This window comes from Cyrtonyx montezumae, unplaced genomic scaffold (assembly GCF_038088225.1).
Source record: "Cyrtonyx montezumae isolate F1298 unplaced genomic scaffold, pur_monq_1.0 scaffold_18, whole genome shotgun sequence".
NCBI classification, from domain to species: Eukaryota; Metazoa; Chordata; class Aves; order Galliformes; family Odontophoridae; genus Cyrtonyx; species Cyrtonyx montezumae.
The window spans coordinates 6376579-6389490 of record NW_027071914.1 but is presented as its reverse complement, the minus strand read 5'-3'; the positions used below and the strand labels follow the sequence as shown (position 1 = coordinate 6389490).

General features: G+C 42.2%; 2 protein-coding genes across 3 annotated transcripts; one reads left to right on the top strand and one right to left on the bottom strand.

Moving 5' to 3' along the window:
* The first annotated feature begins 2293 nt into the window (after window positions 1–2293).
* CCNG1 (cyclin G1) lies at window positions 2294–7114 on the top strand. Its single transcript, XM_065734501.1, has 6 exons — window positions 2294–2576; window positions 3392–3645; window positions 4489–4567; window positions 4648–4746; window positions 4982–5190; window positions 5839–7114. Exons 1-5 carry the CDS (start codon window positions 2313–2315, stop codon window positions 5171–5173), a joined length of 888 nt encoding a protein of 295 aa, XP_065590573.1. The 5' UTR covers window positions 2294–2312; the 3' UTR covers window positions 5174–5190; window positions 5839–7114.
* Window positions 7115–9344: 2230 nt separating this feature from the next.
* Window positions 9345–12912, bottom strand: NUDCD2 (NudC domain containing 2). 2 transcript variants are annotated; one of them, XM_065734499.1, is made up of 4 exons: window positions 12722–12912; window positions 12450–12498; window positions 11230–11381; window positions 9345–9747 (listed from the first exon to the last, which is right to left on the bottom strand). In XM_065734499.1, the coding sequence occupies exons 1-4, from the start codon at window positions 12908–12910 to the stop codon at window positions 9664–9666; spliced, it is 474 nt and encodes a 157-aa protein (XP_065590571.1). In that variant the 5' UTR covers window positions 12911–12912; the 3' UTR covers window positions 9345–9663. The 2 variants fall into 2 exon arrangements, with proteins under 2 accessions (XP_065590571.1, XP_065590570.1); XM_065734498.1 differs by lacking the exon at window positions 9345–9747 and having other exon boundaries at window positions 10938–11378.

Here is a 12912-nt window from a genome sequence, read left to right as displayed (position 1 = left end):
TATCCTCTCAAATATATTTGAAACAATGCCAGATTTTAGTTAAACTTTTTCATGATTTAATTAAGAGCACGCACTGAAGGATTAAAAGCATGAGCAAAGAAATAAATATTTACATTCCTTAGATTTCTACAGACAACACTAACAGAAACAAGATTTCTGACCTAAAAAAGAACGAGAGTTGCCCAAAGAACAAAGTAGGATATTCAGAATTTAACACGTTTTGAGAAACCTTCTCTTGAAGTGGGTTACCTTTTAAAGAAGAATAAGCTGTGAAACACGTGGAAGGAAAAAAGCATTTGCTAATGAAGTGATTTTGATACAGTTGTTGCTCAGACGTGTGAAACAGTTTTATAAGCAGTTTTATTTACACGTGGATAAGCTTAGTTGATAAGCAACTCTGCTTTTGCAGCTAACTGCAGAGGCCTGCACATACAGCACTGCACAGCACGGCACGACTTCCATGAGCATTTTTCATCTCAGCACACACTTAACAGCAGTTGCTCCTGATTCTACATTATGTGAATGACTGACTTGTAGAAGAATAAGGATGTTCAGTATCAACTAACAGAAGCGCTGCAGATTATCTCAGAGCAGCAGACATACACTCACGGGGTTGAAGTAAAAAGTGTGGTTCAACACATTTGAAAATATTTTTTCCTCAAAGGAGCGCACAAAAAGCCTCAGGCATTCATGTGTCCTGAACAAGAAGGCAGGACCAAGAACCAGCACGCTCACCTGCCAGGCTGCCCTTCCTGTGTTTGCTGAAGGAGTGTGAGGAGGCTCAGAGAAAACAGGAAAAATAGTTACGGGTCATCTGAACCCAAGCCTGAGACAAACAGACAGTGGGCCCCGGGAACCTTGGCCATCTGGCAGATATGTCAAGAAACAAAGTATTAAGCTGTATCATTTCAAGGCTTACAACAAAGAAAGACTTCTGTGTAACTCAGATCCACGTTCTCACAAATGGGCTCCTGTTGTTAAGTAAATGTAACTACATTGTAGCCCACTTTCAAACATCCAAACCTGATAAACAGACTGCAGCAGTACATAATTCCTTTGGAAGCAAAAGGAACAAACCAGTCTTTACAAAAGCAGTCATTTAGAAGGCTACGCTTAAATTGCATTTCAAAAATAAATAAGTAAATAAATAAATAAATAAAGTCTTACTTATTCCAAACACTTCTGCCATCGCACACCATTGCTCTGCTCTCTTTTATATTTAGTCAACGTATCTAAATAGTGAAATGCAAACATCGTTCTCATTGCTCAGCAAAAGTCTGCTTCCTGCAACTGCTCCTGCTTTATGGGGAAAGCAAGTCCCCAGCACAGCTCCGAGACAACGACAAAAGCTCTGCAGCCTCTTGCAGATGCAACGCAAAGCACTGCTCCAGGAGAAAAGCTCCCATTTCTGAGCAACGGAGAAGGCAGACTTCACTGCATAAATGCTTATTCCCCATCCCCAGGCTGCAGTGAGACGTGAAGCGCACCTGAAGCTGAGCTCTCGTGACCTGCTCACACACAGACAGCTCCGCAGCTGAATGCTGCCATCGTTCTGCTTCACACAGTCGATGCTGGAGGAGCTCCCTGCTGCCCACGGCCTCGCTGGTCGCCTATCGCCACGTGCTCGCTGTAGAGACGACGACTAGCTATGAAGTTGACCTCCCTAACAGCCCCTTGCATTTTAGGGTGCGCCAAAAGCATTTGGAGCCTCACACGCGATAAGATACCACAAGACGGCTTAAAAACTTCAGCCCGCACGCGAACGCGCACCCCGAGAGCCTCAGGGGGTGAGGCACGTGACGCGCGCACCGCGTGGCAGAGCCGCCGCCAGAGGGCGCGGCCGCGCCGGGCCCGCGCTGCTCGTGGAGGCGGTGCCGCGCGCTGCGATTGGTCCGCCCGCACGTCAATCACGCGCATTCCCGAGGGGCGGGGCGGTGTGCGGGTCCATGGCGCGCTACGGCCGCGCGACAGTTGTGTGGGGGTGATCCCGGCGGAAAGAAGCAGCGAGGCAGCGGCGACCTAAAGGTGAGGGAGCGGGGCCCGCCGTGCCCGGATCGCCGGTGGAGCGCTGGGGGCTGCCCGGTGCAGCCCTGAGGCGGGCGAGGACGGGCCCGGGCATGTCCCGTGCGGGCGGCGCGTGCGCGGTGCTCGGCCCCGCGGGCGGCTCCGAGCGCTGCGGGACCGTGTGCGTGTGCGTGTGCAGTGCGTGTGCGTGGTGCGCCCCGGCACGCAGCTGGAGGCGCGGCTGGTGGCCTGGCGGTGTCTCCTTGCGCTGTGGGTACGCTGGAGCTCGTTGTTTGTCGCTGTTGCAGATGATTGAGACGCTTGTGAGCACCGATGGCCGGCAGCTGCTGTACCAGCTCACGGCTGTGCTGGAGCAGGAGCTGCGCTGTCAGCCGAAGGGCTCCGGCCTCAGGCTGATCGAGTCTGCCCACGACAACGGCCTCCGCATGACCGCGAGGCTGCGAGACTTCGAAGTGAAGGATCTGCTCAGCTTAACGCAGTTCTTCGGATTCCGTACGGAGACGTTTTCGCTGGCTGTCAACTTCTTGGATAGGTTCCTGTCCAAAATGAAGGTATGGCTTTTTAGGGCACAAGCTTGGTAGCTTCTCCTCGCTGTGACCTTGGTCCTGTTATTTAGAAGGTCTTGCTTTGTTTTTGAACGGTTAAAGGTTAAGCTCCTTCCCCAGATCCCGATTGCACAAGAGGCTTTTCCTAGTTGGATTTCAGCAGTGTTAAGAAAGCTGCTGCCTCTGAAGATGAGAAGGAAGAGGGTATCTGTTCCAACTTGAGGATGCCCGTAGGCTTGGAAATGCAGGATGTGTTCCTGCTTTAGCTCAAGACAAACTGCCTGGCCTGTTGCACATATACAAGAACATGCTCAGTTACTTCGCAGTCTACTGCTGTTTATGTGTATTAAAAGTGTATTAGGTATATCAAGAGTCGGGATATTGTTCAGCGTTTATTAATCAGGTAAAATGAATGTTTAGCTAGAACTCCACTCTTCTGCATATATATATATGGATGCAGACCTGGGTTATTTGCCTAACAAGATAGGATTACTGCTATTCCTCTTAGTCCAAGCCAGATGCTAGCTTTCCTTGTATGTTAGTATGTCCCTAAAAAAAAAAAAAGAGGTTAGGTGGAATATAGGACTTCTGAATCCAAAACAGAACCACAATGAGTTTATATGTATATTGAAAAAAACAAAAAAACATTCTTGGCACAAGCCAGTATGTACAACACTCTGGGTCCTATACAACCTCATTTAGAATCTAGTTCTATTTTTTTTTCTAAAATAACATACAGTTTGGTACTTGCATATTGAAATGGTTTACCAAAGGCTTCCCTCTTTGAAAATAACAAAAAAACCATGTTGTCATTACTTCAGGTACAGCCTAAACACTTGGGCTGTGTTGGACTGAGCTGCTTCTACCTGGCTGTGAAGGCAACGGAAGAAGAAAGAAATGTTCCCTTAGCCACCGACTTAATTCGAATTAGCCAGTATAGGTTCACTGTTTCTGATATGATGAGAATGGAGAAAATAGTGTTGGAGAAGCTTTCTTGGAAAGTCAGAGCGACAACAGCCTTCCAGTTTCTGCAGCTGTATCACTCACTTATTCACGAGAATTTAAGCTGTGAAAGGTAAAATATCTCAAGCTTATTTAGTTATGGTTGCAGGTGATCAGGAAGCCTATGTAGGAAAACAGCCAGGGAGAATTAGTCAAGTAATTGGCCTTTTGGTATTCAAAAAAATCAGGATAAAACCTTCCTCCTTGATAATGAATGTGAATACTGAGGTGTAGTATTACATTAAAATGTTTTTTGTGTAAAGTCATTTAATGAGTATTGCTCTCTTAAGTCCCAAAACAAATTGCTGAACAATAATAGTAAATGAAGTTTCTGTTTATGCTGCATTCAGTAAAACCTTACTGCAAAGATTTCAAAATCTGGCTTCAGAATAATGTTCCTTTTGATGGTTAGCATTAAAATTCCCTTTTGCTAAATCTGTTTTGACAGTGCAGTTCTCCCCAGAGATGAATTTTGGGCATGAAGACTGCTGAAATTTAACACCTGTCTGAAACACTTCATTTTCTGGTAGAAATGAGGCCCTTGTTTAGATAAGAGAAGCTGTGAGAATGTTCTTTTCTGTAGAATCACAGTATCCTGAGTCAGAAGAGACTCCCAAGGACCGTCGAGTTAACTCCTTGCCCCACACAGGATCACCTAAAATTCAAACTGTATTTCTGAGAGCATTGTCCAAATTGTCCTCAGACTCTTGTACTTTGGGCAGAGACCACTGCCTTGAGGAGCCCATTCCATGCCCGCCACCCTTTGGTGAAGAGCCTTTTCCTAGCACCCAAGCTGACCCTTCCCTGACATAGCTCCGTGCCATTCCCTCAAGTCCTGTCATTATCACCAGAGAGAAGAGTGGTTTTGTAAAGGCTGTGTTCTTGGGTAACAGTGACTCATCTATTTTTATTACAGGAGAAGATACCTTAATTTTGAGAGACTTGAGACCCAGCTTAAGGCATGTCACTGCAGAATTATGTTTTCTAAAGCTAAGGTAAATTTCTTGAAAGCTAATAGTCGATGAAACTAGAGAAACTAAAGTTTCAAAATGTCATGTTATCTTTCTCTCTCCAGCCTTCTGTCTTAGCACTGTCTATTATGGCACTAGAGATAGAAGAACAAAAACTACTGGAGTTGACAGAGGCATTGGAATTTCTGCAGTTGCATTCCAAGGTATGGATAAAGCTTACCAGTGCATAGGAATAAAAATGCATGCGGGGGTTTTCTCACTGGGGGAAGGGAAGTTCTATCGACATACTAGTTTCTTTTTTTTCTTTTTTCCTTTTTTTAATCTTCCATCTGCCTTGGGATCTTTGGCTTTCTGTCTTATGTAAAGTATCTAAAAATGAACATATGAATTAAGGATGTAATGAGTTGGTGACATATGGGATTCTGTCTTGCTATTTAGATAAACAACAGAGATTTGACCTTCTGGAAGGAATTGGTGTTAAAGTGCCTTACAGAATATTCCTCAAGCAAGTGTTCCAAACCAAATGTCCAGAAATTAAAATGGATTGTGTCTGGACGTACAGCACGGCAGCTTAAACATAGCTATTATAGAATAACACACCTTCCTACAATTCCAGAAACCACCTCATAATAGGTGAGTACCTAGGTGTAAAAGCTTCTTGCAATCTAGAATTAATTAGCTGTTAACTATCTCAAAGTTTCTTATTCCACATAGGTAACCAGTTGGAAATGTTAACATAAATGTAGTAGGCCCCTCGCAGAGGCTGGTCTGTTCTCATGTTCATGCTTGAGCCTGTGGTGTACCTAAAGAAGTGGCTACCTAGTATGTGAACACTGGAGAAGGAACTGATGCTTTGGTGTACTCTGGGAGCAGAAATGCATTCTACAGACATTGGGACCTCATTCAAACTTAAATACGGAGTAAAACTGGTAAAAAAAGGAGAGGAAAAAGTTTGTTCCTAACGTAGAAAGAATCTAAGAGGAAACATTTGTCTGCTAGAATCTCTCTTGCAATAGTTCACTGAAGCCACTTAAAGACAGCTTCATGCGCTGCAAGCTGAATAGCTGTCTGTTTAGTCAAGTCTGAAACTGTCATCTGGTTATGCATATTGCAGTTGATTAACTGTGGAATCATACACTACTTCATTATCTAGACTTTAATTCCAATTTAACCTTCTTTAACAGCTGTCTTTCTGTGTTAAAAGTCTGTCTTACGCTTTATTTTATTCTTGTAGGAATCCCTTTTAGTTAGTTGACTGTCCTTAATGATTTGTTTGTTTTACAGGAGTACAATAGGAGAGGACCAGCCTGAAACCTGTTCCCAGACAGATGAAGATAGGAGAAACATTAATAACGAAGAACTTGACTCATGGGAAGAATACATAGCGGTTCATACTAAAACTCCTTGCAGCAAATGTTCTTTTCCATGATGACTACGATACCTAGTGTTAGCTTTTGGTCTTATTTACTACATGATTTACTATTTCAACAGTAAAATATCACAATACTGATGCAAGAAATTTAATACCTTATAGTTCATAGAGGAGCTTACATAATCTAACCTTGTTTTACAGTAAATGCGGGTGCAGAATTATATATTAAATGGAAAAAAATTGGTTCAATTCCAAAGACTACATGACATTAGGTAAACATCATATGCAGTAATTAAGTGCTTCAGTGTCTCAGGCAAACTAAAGACCATCTTACTCAGCACTGACGAGAACAACAGATGCTCATCAGTCCACCTATGCTGTTTGGACAGCAGCATGCATCTGTGTTCCTATGGGGTAGGGTGCTGGCCTTTTACCACAGACACAAAATGAAAATAAGGCTTTGTGATAGCTGTTGTGTAGTTGTTAGTAGTGCATTAATAACTTCAGTATTCTCTAAGAAGTGTGGTTTGCTGAGACTATGGATGAAGTGGGTGCGTGGAAACCTCATGATATGTAGACGGGCTGGGGAAGAAAGCACCACGGCACCTACTCCAGACTGTGTCAGATTGACAGGGTTCCACTCTTCAAGGAGGAAATGCTGACACTGTACCAGAGGGACAGACACACAAGGTTCAAGCTCCATAATAGTGTGTAAGCAGGAGCACTCAAGATGAGGAAAAGCTGAAGACTGTTGCAACTGTAATCTCTTTAACAGTAAGCTTTCTAAGTAAAATGCTCTGTTTTTTCCTGAAGATGAGGTCAGTGTGTGAGGCATATCATGCTGCTGGTAATAATGTGAAGGTGAACAAGAATATGTTACTGTATGTAAGACGGATGAGGATTTGAGGTTGGTCCTGACCCTTTGAGTTCTGTTAAAAACTGATTGTCGTGTGATGAGAGTCAGTGGAGAAGGAAGGAATCTGAAAGTTTGGCATACTCTGTGGTTTTAGCAGGCTAGCCTACTAAATCCAACTCCTTTAGTGTGATGACAGATGGGGAGACCGTTCTTTGCTTTTCTCAAACTGGTTAAACGCATAGGAAACTACATACCAAAGCTCTGTACTGGACAAATCAAGCTTTCTTGTGAACTCATGGAAATGACCGTGCTGCATATTACTTAAGTGAGTTTTCCATCCAACAGTGCTATACATGCACTGTGCTGGCTGCTGAGAAGAATCCAAGTGACTTAGAAAAATGGGTGCTCAGCTTAATGGGAAAGATCAAGATGCAGTGTGCAATTGTGCTGGTTATTGTTATGTCTCAAGATATGTACCTTTCAAGTAAACACTGAAATGCAGATAACTAACTCTTTTTCCAATGTACTGTACAACATCTCAGTAGGAAGCCCATAAAGCTACTTTTAGCTGAATGCTATGTGACCAATTTCTGTGCAAGAGATAAGAATGTATTTTAAGAGGTTGAAGCTGCAATGGGAAAGGCTAGGGAAGCAAAAAGGAAAAAAACAAAGCTTCATCAAATTACCTCAGCCTGGCCTGATCTGTTCCTGAATCTCGATTTGGTGCATCTAGACTGCCAAAAGCCTACACGGTATAAATTTGACTTTTTACTACCTTCCACTCCCCATCTAATAGTACATATCATCTAGTTCTATGCACTGCAGAAAATACACAGATGGTACTTTACGATAAGGAAGAACCCACATTCCTAATTCGAACTTTTCAGTTTTTGGACTGAGCTGAACATTACAATGTGACTAGATAGAAGTTCAGCCATCAGCTGTGCCCAACACACCCCTTAAAAGCAGTTTGTCCTTTGGACTATCTGACCTTATTGTACTGGAGGTATGAAAAAACACCCGCAGGGTGGCCTCTCCTCCTTGATATAACAAACAGCAATTTCAGTGGTTGCTCACTATGATTTCCTATGAAGCAGGTCACTCTTTTAACTATCACACATCCAGCTCTATGCATCTGTCATATCTTATGGTTTATTTAAGAAACAAGGGATGGAATCCCAGCAAGATGGAACACGGCACCATCTGGTGCAGTATTCACTGCAAGTTGAACAGACTCAAATTCAGGAAATAAATCACAGTGGATAATAGAAGCAGCATAACTAATAGTTTAAACTTGTCCTCCTAAAACAACTGTAAGCTATAATGGCTGAACATGTACTTCATAAAGCACAAAAGGCCATTTCATGAATGGGAAAATACAGCTCTGAAAGAATATACAGTAAAACAATCTGTTCATGCAGGGAAGCATCAGATGCTACTCAATTTCTGTAACCATAAGATAAAAAACATTTCTGTGTAAACAAATATTAACTGCTATGAAGTACTCTTGCACTGAATAGTATTTCAGCACTTGGAAGGAGCATTAACAGTTATTTATTATCTCTGTGCTCAGCTAACTTTTGCAGCAGTCTTACTCATTCCTTAGCTACACAATCTACCTTCTAACCCAAAACTGTGGCAAAAATACATTTGATAACAAACAGTACTTTGGTTTGCAGAGTAAGGCAATTCTTTTAAAACACACGCATAGTGTTCAGACCTACAATATATCTATAAGGATTACATGGGTAGAATACTTGGTTATTTTAGGAGTACTAATTGCTTGCTTGCATGAAGAAGCCCTCTTCCAGCTACCATTTCATTTCTGCCATGCACCAACTGAAATAACAATGCTATTTTAAGAATAAGGTTCAGCAATACAATGGACTGCTGCTGGCAATTTATCTCCAGTGAGCTGTCTGCTTAGGACCTAATTGTAGGCAGTATTTTCAGCAGTGAGAATACAATGGGAATCAGCAATCACATTTTCTTCCTGTTAGTCAGTCTGACACAGTATTTGTCCTGTATAAAGCAGTTGGAGGGCTTCTCACCTGTGTCCCTAAGAACAAGAAGAAAATAAGTAATGACAAAAACAAAGTATTATATCACTCAATAGCCAAGTTTAAGATGTGACTATTAAAACTACCTACTGAAGTCTACAGCTGCATGTTCTTAGGTTAAAAAAAAAGCTGTATGTCAGTAACAAATAGATGATATTTTCTACTTAGGGACATACTACTCCTTCCAGAAGGAACTATATTCTCTTAGTTTCAAAATTTCATATGTTACTATATTACATTAACACAAAATTATTTATATCCAAACTTCTGACTCCTTAGTTTTCTTGTATCACTCAACTGGTAGCAAGGATTTATCACTAATATATCTGGCAGTGCAGGGGATTGGAAAACCTCATTTCAGGCAATATCCAGTAGTTTTCTTTATTTAATCCACTGCTTTAAAATAACATCTATGAATTCTTACAGGGCTGCTATGCAGCAGAAGTGTACTTAGCCTTCCTGATAGCCTTCCAATTTCATGTTAAATAAAAACATTACATATCTTCCTTTCAACACTAAACAAGATACTCTTGCATAGACAAGTGGCATATTTATAACTCAGTAGCACACTGTGGTGTGAGAAAAAGATATGTTTTGCTTCCATTTGTTATTTTCCGTGTACACTTCTGTGTATTTAATCCCTTTAACATTAGAAAGTTAATCTTACAAGTTAGTTGCTCTTCACTCTACTAGAAGAGACCTCCTTTCTCTTCACTGAAGTAATTACTTGCCAACAATCTGCTGGATAGATCACTGAAGTCTTCACCAGTTACATATTCCAGTCCTCCAGTGTAACATGTGATTGATCCCAAGGAACACACTTGCAAACAGTTCACTTTTCAAGGCTAGAGAAGTCCGGGCCTCCTTTGTTGTAATTTCCAGAGATCTCTGCTCCACTGAAGTCAAACCCAGGGTTCTGACAGGGATAAAAGTTCAGTGTACAGATTATCACTAAAATAAATGACTTAAAAAAAAAAAAAGAAAATAGCATTTAACTCTAACAAAGACATACAGATAGAACTTGTTAACTGGATTACTAACACCAAAACTCTTTTGTTTATCTGTTAATGTGTTCTCCTGGCACTTAATTGCCACAGTTGAGTTACCCAATGCTTAAATTCCTCTGTAACACCATTCTCCAGTAAGCAAGCAGTTAAGATTTCCCAAAAAAGAAACCCCGGAAAAGAAACATTAAGGAAATTAAGAAATCTCCAGCTTTCCTCATGCCTTGAAACTACAAACTAAAGGGAAAATGAAAGCTCTGATATAAGTTGACATCTTTGCTGCAGTGCTACAATGGCAACAGAATCAATGCACTGAGCAGGCACTACAAAGAAAGAAGGGATGGCTCGCTCACCTCCAAGAAGCCAGGCTCACAAGAAAAACTCCTCAAAGAAAGGATCTCAAACAAAAGATCCTTCCTGAGTGGGAGTCAGACCCTAAATGAGGTCTAAGTGGTGTAGCCTCGCCTCCAGTCACATGGGTGAATTGCCTTCACCTGTACTCCCAGGGCAGACTGGATCTTTTCTCCAGGTGTTCAGTCAATGGTTCAGGCCATGACTGAGCAGTTGCCATAGAAATGCTGATTCATTTATTACGTTTCTAAAACTCTACAGAGCTGAATAAGAATAGCTACCTACTAGAGATATGTCTGAATAATTTAAGCCAGTTCAGTTAAAGGGCAGAGCAAATCTTTTTTGAGTTAACTAGTTCCAATCACCTGATGCTACACACAAACATTCAGCAGAGTAAGATCACAAATTTGTTATATGTAGAGCTACATCATAGTTCCAGATAGTATCAGAAATACATATAGCCTATTGCATGGGGACTGCTGAGACAGTGGGACAGGCTGTGGCCTGAACCACTGACTGAGCACCTGGAGAGAAGACACTGTCAGCCCTGGGAGCACAGGAAGGGCAACCACAAGGGCTGGAGCCAGGCTGCACCCCTCTTAGACCTCATATAAGGGCTGACTGTCACTGAGGAAGGATCTCTTGTTGGAGATCCTTCCTTTTGGAGTTCTCTTCCTGTAAGCCTAGATCCTCGAAAATGCACACGCATTCGTTTTCCTTCCTTTTCTAACATCTCATTTGTGCTGGTTCCTTTTGCCTTTACGCCTATCTTTAGTGAGAAGTTATTACAATTATGGATCAAAGCCTTAAAACACCAATACCACCCTAAAATTTGCCTTAACTTGTCACAAATTCTTCGCACAGGCTACAGACAGAAAAGCCTGAAAGTACACTGTATGTATAAAGTATTCACATGTCTCTGTCTTGAACTAGAATCTGATTCCACGGCACTGCACAGCAGAACAATTCTACCTGGCTTTCATGACCATAACCCATGCCTGCAAACATGATGTACAAGCAGTAGGTGAGGGCCTTTGACTTGCCTCTCTTTGGAATCGCTCCAGTGTAAGTTTCCTTTGCATCTGATCTTGCACCCAAGGATCAGCAGCATATTCGTTTTCTAACAGAGATGTCCAGCAATTTCCAGCATCTCGATTAGTCTTCATCAGAACAATTCGTATCAATTTTCGGTCTTCTATTGAATGAAGGGACATTAAAAAAAAAAAAAAAAAAGCAAAAAATCCCAACCATTAGTGCCCTGTGTGAGCCTTTTTGTTGCTGTACTGAATTCACCACTGATGTGACAAATCACAGCAATTTTTTTTAGGTAATTTACTTTCTTAATGGCAATAGGGTTATTAATAAATAAAAACTTGAACAGGAAACAAAGATAACATGTACAGCCACACCTCACTTTTTATAAAACATTATAGTCATTTTGTAGAACTAGAATGGTTCACCTCTATTCCAAATATAATCCTTTGGAGGGGTCTGCAATGGAGAAACGATTTTCGCTGTTCTTATATGTAGGTCAGCTAAGGTAATAACAAAGTGTTTGAGGCCAGGCTCCGTAGTAGGTTATTATCTATAAAAGCCATCATTACCCTTAAGTGATGTGGTGTTACTATAATTCATTTTCCTCTTAAAACAAACATAGAAATCCAACAGAAAAAAAAACACAGATGGGTACAGTCTTTAAATATGTTTTTAAAATATGAAAGCAATGTGAACACTCTGCAATATTTATCATGTCATTGGAGAAGCTTTTTGCTCATTATCTCTAAGTACCTTAGCCTGATTTTTTTCTTATTGCTTTCGGACTGGAGGTTTTGTCACCTGTCCCAGAAATACAATGTACAAATAAGAAGAGAAACAATAGGAAAAATAAAAATTGCAGAGGCACATGCCACACAGCTGTACCAGTCTAACTTTGATGTGTATCTGCAAAAAAACTTCTAGTGATCTATTTCCTGTGAAGCCAATGTTTCTTCTGTGGAAGAGTTCCTAAGCCATGAGACACTGCCTTTCCTGATCTGGCATTTCTGCACTACTATAAACCTCAAACTTTTGCACTACCTTAATTCATAGTGTGACAATACGACTGTCCCTTTATACAGCTACAGAACTGAAAAAGAATAAGAAAGCACCTTTTCCCATAAGAAGAAAGAAAAAGAATGGGAGGGGGTGGTGCTGGTAAGGTCTGCTGTAGGATATTTTGTGTTCTACCACCCTCCCAAATGTCATGTCGGATAAAGGTTATTACCTAAGGTCCACGTTCCTTCATCAGCTATCGTAGAGTCAAAAAGGTTACCCTGCAAAGACATTTAGAACATTATAGAACAGGAAAAGCTGCTCAGCAACAAGCTCACATTCAACAGAACTGCCTTACTCGCTGCTCACCTTATCCTGCTCCACTGCAAAGGAAAAGCGGAGCCGGGCCCTATCCGTATGGGTCTGAACACATACTATCTCCCCTCCCCTCCCCTCCCCTCCCCTCCCCTCCCCTCCCCTCCCCTCCCCTCCCCTCCCCGCTACCTGCAGCACGTCCCGGCCGCCCACGGACAGCGCCACGCGCCGGCTCTGCAGGCTGCAGCGCACATCCTTCGCCCGCGTGCCCGGCGGCACCTGCACCTCGATGAACACCTCCTCCAGGGTCTGGTACCAGCGGCCCCACGGCGTCCCGCAGGGCACCACCCCGCTCCGCTCCTCGAACGGAGCCGACATGC

Coding starts and splice junctions, on each gene's coding strand:
- CCNG1 (XM_065734501.1), top strand. CDS start 2,313: ATGATTGAGACGCTTGTGAGCACCGATGGCCGGCAGCTGCTGTACCAG. Junction 2,577..3,391: donor GGTTCCTGTCCAAAATGAAG/GTATGGCTTTTT, acceptor TCATTACTTCAG/GTACAGCCTAAACACTTGGG. Junction 4,568..4,647: donor TTATGTTTTCTAAAGCTAAG/GTAAATTTCTTG, acceptor TTCTCTCTCCAG/CCTTCTGTCTTAGCACTGTC.
- NUDCD2 (XM_065734499.1), bottom strand. CDS start 12,910: ATGTCGGCTCCGTTCGAGGAGCGGAGCGGGGTGGTGCCCTGCGGGACG. Junction 12,499..12,721: donor GCGGCCGGGACGTGCTGCAG/GTAGCGGGGAGG, acceptor ATGTCTTTGCAG/GGTAACCTTTTTGACTCTAC. Junction 9,748..11,229: donor TGGAGCGATTCCAAAGAGAG/GCAAGTCAAAGG, acceptor TATCCCTGTCAG/AACCCTGGGTTTGACTTCAG.